Source organism: Heterocephalus glaber, unplaced genomic scaffold (assembly GCF_053883595.1).
Source record: "Heterocephalus glaber isolate CG9 unplaced genomic scaffold, H.glaber_assembly_v1.0 deba00001613, whole genome shotgun sequence".
Classification (NCBI taxonomy): Eukaryota; Metazoa; Chordata; class Mammalia; order Rodentia; family Bathyergidae; genus Heterocephalus; species Heterocephalus glaber.
In genome coordinates, this window is record NW_028258384.1 from 8,261,228 (window position 1) to 8,268,017 (window position 6,790).

A 6,790-nucleotide genomic window follows, 5' to 3' on the forward strand; every position below is an offset into this window, starting at 1 on the left:
TTTAACAATTTTTCCTTACACAACTATATACAATGTTCACATGGCAACAAAATTATTTTAATGCACCATTGAAATAAGACACTATGTATTAATGTGATCATTTTAATAAAACAATTCTGTTGTCATAATTAAAACAACTGATGCATATGGAAGTATACGGAGAGCAATCTCAGTAAACACTCTTGTATTGTAATTGTCCATTCATTCCATCTTCAGGAATTTCAGAATCTCTTTGTTCTCCTTTGCATTGTGAAACATTTCAAAATTCTAAAAGAAATAAAAATTAAATTTTAACATCATCTTTGAAAATTTCCAGTTATAAAGTCATTAACCTCAAGTATCTATGTTAAGAGTGCTAATTATTTTGCCTGGACCTTGTAAAACTTTGCTGATTAAATTAGATGGAAAAATTTCCAATGATAAATATCATATTGTATACCCAAAATGTTCCAATACACTTCATGAACTAAAAAAATTCCTCACTAAGTTATTTTACATTATAATGCATGATGAAAAATACTGTGGTATTACTTTCAAACAAGTAGTATGATATAATTTCATTTTGTGATAATTTTTCATCATACAGTGCAAATTGCTTTCTCTTTAGAAACACAGTTAAGTAATTCTACATACAGCCAAAGCTGACCTTCATATCCCATACATATATTATGGCCCATGTATATGACTTTAAGATATGAAATGAAAATAAAAACAGAATAAAAGTGGGCATTCACTCTTAACTCCACAATATTCTTGGCTATTGAATATCTGAGGTGGTAAAGCCTTAGGGGTGGAAACCTTCATCTTCATTTCTTGAAGTACTTTCAAGCTGGTAGAAATATCTTTTAATTCATACTTTATTTTGTAAGTATCTAAAATTCTGATAACTTCTTCTTGTCTTTGCTTCACCTAGAGAGATTGAAGGATGTTAATCAATTGGTACCAATATTTGTATGTTATTTTATCTTCCCTGTCTATTATCTTATGGAAGAGGAATGGATTTTTTATGCTGTGAATACTCTTTGTGGAACAAAAGATAGGTAATTTTCTTATGAAAAAATATATGTAGAGAGAGAAAACCAAAAAATATATACATCAGAAAAAGAAAAACTTGTGTAAATATTTAAAAACTAAATTTACTGTGACATCATGAGATTAATACAAATTATCTTTGGCCTCTGCAATTACAAGAGGTGCTCAAAGTGGTAGTATCTATTAGCTTCCAGATATCTATTAGTATGGCAAATTACTGAAGTGTCTATACATTAGTTTGGCAGATGAGAGAGAGAGAGAGAGAGAGAGAGAGATTGAGAGATATTGAGAGATATATGATCCTTCAACAAGGGGGTTTGAACTGAACTTATATATACAGATTTTTGGGGAAATTTGTGATTTCAAAACAACTCACAAATCACATATCTCAGAAATATGAAAAAATTAAAAAAGGTATATCAGTAAATAATTGTCTATCATTTACTACTACAAAATATACAGTTCTATTTCTTTAAAAGTTAAATTTTATCAAGACTTATGCATACAATGACCATACACGGCACCATATGCAATTGACAGAAATGTAAGCAAAATATAAATATGCAATATTAAATTATAACTGCATAAAATCAACTAGAACTTACCTAGTGAGTTTTTGGGTTCAATGCCCAGGACCCACCCCTACATACAAATAATAATGTAACATACACAGTACTATTAAAATAATTTTGTAGCCACCTCCTGCTCCTAATGAGCTCAAGTGCTGCTAGTACCTGCTTTAAAACACCATGTAAAGCTGTGGGATGCTAATCATCTTTGTGTGAACAGTTCTTCTTTCCAGTTAATTGCGCATTGCAGTAGAGAGAGATCTTTCTTGATTCTCATGTAATTTTCACCATATATAATGCATAACATAAAAATCATGTGCTAATTAACTGTTTACCTAATCTATAAGACTTGTGGTCTTGAGGAATCAATAGCTTTAGGCACATTTTGAATTGCTGGGGAAGACTGCATTAATATCTCTCCTGTTCCTTACTCTGTTCAAGGGTCAATTGTATATATGAAAGATTACAGTAAGGTGGCAGTGGAGACAAATATTCCATTTGGAACATAAATGTTTACCAGATTTCATACTGTATTTGAAGTGGTAAAAATATCCTGCTGATAACTGAGGCAGAATTTTTCACCCATCACTGCATTAATTTATACTGCTATCTATGGCAGCTTTGGGTATGGAATGGATATGAGAGTCTTAAATTTAACAACAACATGTCATAAGTTCTAAATCAACATTACAGACTAAATCAGAGAGAGAATCTGTGGGATTAACAAATAAAATTAATATAGAAGTGGAATTAAGATTTGCAAATATGTGAGTGAATAAAAGCCTGTTCTTACTGCTTCTTCCCATGTAAATTGTTAAATTTCTGTCATATGCTAGTAGGTTGTATTTCTTGCATTGTCCTCTCTCCTGACATACATTATGGATAAAATAAAACTCTAGTAGTTGGTTATCTCATAAATTTATTTAATAACCACAATTTTTAAAACAACATAAATTGTAGGTAAATGTTAAGGTTTCTATGTTTTCAAGTGACAATCTTGGTCAAATCTGTCTAATAAAACCTTTGATGTTAGAATAAGAAAAAATATTAAAATAATTTCACAAAAACAAACCCCATCATATTCAAGGAGGATTTTTGTGAATGTGTGTGTTAGTAAGCTTTTTGTTTAATGACTTGAAAATATAATTCAGCCACACTTAGAAAACTCTGCTTATATCCAACAGTTAGCAGAGAAAATTTTGAAATTTCAAAATGTAGTATTTCTACTTTCTTAATTTTGTAAAATTGCAAAAGCAAGTTGCATGAGACTTAAGTCACATTTTTGTAGTAGTTTTTCTAAATGTTTTCAGAGGAACCCACTAAGAGTAGAACACAGTTGCCTAGTGCAGTTTTATTTTATGTGTGATTCACAGACTGACAGCATGAGCATTACTCCACCTCAAATCTACACCATCAGAATTTCTGTCTGGGGCCACCCAGATAGGAATGATCTATTTTAATAAATCCTCCAGATAATTTTTATTTTACAGTTTGAGCATCATGGACCAACAGTTTTGTGAGTCTTCTGCTGCTTCTACTGTGCTTCTTAGTTTTTCCAAATGATTCTCTTACAGACTGTCAGTACTACACCTACATACATGAACCATATTGTTAAAAAATCTAGTCAAATACCTATAATTATCTTTCTTTCAAAAGGCTCATTGTGCAGCTGAGTATGGCACATCTGTAATCCCAGAAGTCAGGAGGCTGAGTCAGGAGGATTACTACAAGTTCCAGGCTAGCCTGGGTTACATAGTGAGTTCAAGGCCAGCCTGAACTACATAATAAGACCCTATCTCAAACAAAACAAAACAAAACAAAACAAAACAAAACAAAATGACTCATTGTTACTGTGTCCTAGTACCCAGGAGCCCGGGAGAACACATTAATCTGCATGACCACTTTTTATGCAAAAATCTGTTCTTTCTAGGCTAAAATAAAATCTGATTCCTCCTGCAGATCTAATGGTGTACAGTAGATATGTGATGTTTGTCAATCATATAATCAATTCCAAATCATTGAGTTGTCATGCTTCTCCAGAAACTATATAGAAGAAAGTTATTAACCATATAATGGTCTTCCCAAAACTATGATGTCTAACATGCTGTCTAGTAACCACTAGCTATATGTGACTATTATCCACTAGAAATTTGGCTACTCCAAAATGAAATGTTATATATGTGCACAATCCATACTGGATTTAGAAGACTTAATATGAAGATAGAATGTATAACATCTCTACTTTTTAAACTGATTACATGTCACAGTGATGACATTTTGGATATTTTATGTTAAATAAAACATTAAAATAAACCAACTGTTTCTGCTTTTTAAAAGTCTACTAATCGAGACTAGGTTGGAGTACATACTGAGTTCAGGGCCAGCCTGGACTACATAGTTAGACACTGTCTCAAAAATAAAATAGAATATATGAATAAATGGCTACTAAAATTAAAATTACCTGTGGCTGTCATTATGTTTCGGTTGGATAATATTGTCCCATAATCTTTCCTACATCCTGGTCAAAATAATTCACTTGCACTTTAATTCACATAAGAAATGTATGATCTATACAAATGTACTTGCTTCTCAGAATTTTTTTGGGGGAGGGGTTGCCTGGTGTTCTTTAAGAATTTTCATCATTCCCTCACTGGTGTATTTCCTCTCCCATCCTAAACAGCGTGCTCTACTTTTTCCATTTGAAACATTGACAAGATTTTTGGAAGCCTTTAAGGTGGTTGAGCTCAAGATAGCAGAAATTTCCCAGACCAATCAATTCTTAGAGAACAAGTAGTTGATGGAATTCATCACTTTCTCTGTTCTTCCTTGCATTTCCCACTTGCAAAACCCTGGAGTATGGAGTTAAAGAATAAAAGCAGAAAGTGTATAGTAAAATCTTAACAAAATCTTGAAGTCTCCAACTAGAATGTCTTCACTCTAGCCCCCTTACTCACCCTCCAAGCTCCCCCATGAGACCTTTTTCTTCTCACCCAACTCCACAGGGCCTGATACACTGGTATAATAGACTTTAATGGAACTCACTGTTTCCATTCTTGTTACTTTTTGCGGAAGTATTTCGGGGCCAACCACTTTACCACTGCTTTAATCAATTAGGCTACCTGAAGTCAGAACACTGGGCTCTGCCCTTCTCTTGTCGGTTGCTAAGGGCCACTGGCCTGCTTGATCAGGATTGGCTGGGAAACACGCTCTCCTGTGGCACAGGAGAGCTCCCATTCTATGGAACTCAGGTGTCTGATGACAGGAGGAAGAAATCCCTCACCAGCTTGAGGCAAGGGGGACTGAACTCTTCAGAGGCAATAAACACGAGTTCAGTACTTTTCCCTCTCCTCATCTTGAGGCTCAAGGAAGGAGGAAAGGGAAAAACAAAGAGACTCAATAGACCTGCTGCCCATTTTCTTCCCTCAGTGTTTGGGAAGGAGAACGAACTTTGTTATGGGAAACCACGGCCCAGCTGTGTATGAAGCAGAGAGATACTTGCATGAGAAAATGGGCAAAGTACGATGTGATATGTGATGAAAAGAGAAATAAAATTTGTTATGCCAGGGTTTGTGAGAAAAGATCAAATGGTGCTGGTCAGAAAATGAGTATAACATTTTGTTTTTTAGAGATGGGATCTCATGATGTATTACAGGGTGCTTTTGAACTCCCGCTATCCTCTTGCCTTGGCTTCACAAATGCTGGACTTACAGGTGTAGGCCATTGCATCTGACAACATCCCAAGCTCCACAATAATTGTTATCTTTTCTCTTAGGCATGGATGTTCCTCTTTTCTTTCTCTTGTCACCCCCTCTTTCTTGAGGAAGTGCTTTGCAGGCTGCCTTTCCCTTCTGGGAGTCAAACTTTTGCAATAGTGCAATAGGTGCTGTGGTCTTTGCCTCTCCTGGCGCTTCCTCTTCTTATCCACTGTGTAAAGGGACAATAGCTTGCTTAAATGTCTGTTTCTTCTTCAGGACATTTTGAGCCCATTTTTCCAGCATTTGTTTTACTGGTAGTCTTTTTCAGTAGTAGAAGATAGATAGTGGTGATATTTTCAAGGTTTTGGGGGGCGGGGGGTTGTGTGCCAAAACTGGGTAAGTAGGGGAAATTCAAAGTGAAGGGTCAAAGAACTTCAGCCAGGTTTTGTTTTGTGATAATGAAGACTGAATCTAGGACCTTTACTCAGAGCTACATCCTCAGCCTTTTTTTTTTTTTCCATTAAGTTTATTGGTACGTTTTAGGTATAAAATACAGTTACACTCATCACTGGGGTCTTGTACCATTACATGATGTATCTTAGTTCTTATTTTTTTTCCCTTCCCTTCCCTCCCTTCACCCCCTCCACCCTTCCCTATTTGCAAAGACATTCTTTCCATTTTTCTCCTTTTCTCATATTTTTTCTTTTCCCTTTTTTCCTTTCCCCTAACCCTCCCACTCCCCCTGCTCCTTTAGACCTTTTCTTCATATTACACAATATCAATTATACATTTTTAAATTACAATATCAAGATCTAGGAGACATTACCACAGATTTTACAGAATTTAAAAGGATATAGAAAGTATATTACAAAAATCTTTTTTGAAATAAATTTGACAATTTCTAAGAACCTTGGAAGAAAAATTAATGAAACTAACCCTGGAGGAAATATAAAATTTGAATAGCACCTATTAAAGAAAGTATATTCCCAGCTTGAAAACCTACCTATATGACAACAGCAGGCTCATATACATTTTAACTGATAAATTATATCAAATGATTAAAGCAGAAAAAAGAAGGAACACTTCTCCCCTCATTTTAGGAAATCAACATTGTGTTAATCCTAAAACTGGATAAAGATAATAGAAGAAAAAAGTATGAACATAGATAGAAATTTGTTTAACAAAACAAACTATTAGAATTCTGTCAGATCTGGCAGTATGTAGAAAGTGGTTTTGTTATAGGGATGGCAGTGTTGGTTCAGCATTGGAAGATCCACCCCCAAAAGTCATCATTTTAACAGAGGAAAGGAAAAAGCCACATATATGATCCTGCCACTAGTTGGAGAAAAAGTATTGGACTAAATTCTACAGCTGTTCAAGGTAAAAGCTATCAGGAGACTAGAAGTAGAACAGAAACTTCTCAACAGATTAAAGACATGTACTCTATACTTCCAGTGAGAATGCCTTATATGAATGGAGAAGATACAATGCTTT

At 34.6% G+C, this 6,790-nt stretch overlaps 1 protein-coding gene across 1 annotated transcript; it reads right to left on the reverse strand.

The window, feature by feature from the left end:
* Positions 1–201: 201 nt before the first annotated feature.
* Positions 202–4,953, reverse strand: LOC147822475 (SH3 domain-binding glutamic acid-rich-like protein 3). Its single transcript, XM_087196568.1, has 3 exons — positions 4,882–4,953; positions 742–909; positions 202–267 (listed from the first exon to the last, which is right to left on the reverse strand). The coding sequence occupies exons 1-3, from the start codon at positions 4,951–4,953 to the stop codon at positions 202–204; spliced, it is 306 nt and encodes a 101-aa protein (XP_087052694.1).
* Positions 4,954–6,790: the final 1,837 nt, after the last annotated feature.

Excerpts from the sequence above, each read along its gene's own strand:
- LOC147822475 (XM_087196568.1), bottom strand. The coding sequence starts at position 4,953 with ATGAGGAGAGGGAAAAGTACTGAACTCGTGTTTATTGCCTCTGAAGAG. Across the intron at positions 910-4,881 it reads GTCCCCCTTGCCTCAAGCTG|GTGAAGCAAAGACAAGAAGA; the intron begins GTGAGGGATTTC and ends CAATCTCTCTAG. Across the intron at positions 268-741 it reads ATAGCCAAGAATATTGTGGA|AATTTTGAAATGTTTCACAA; the intron begins GTTAAGAGTGAA and ends TATTTCTTTTAG.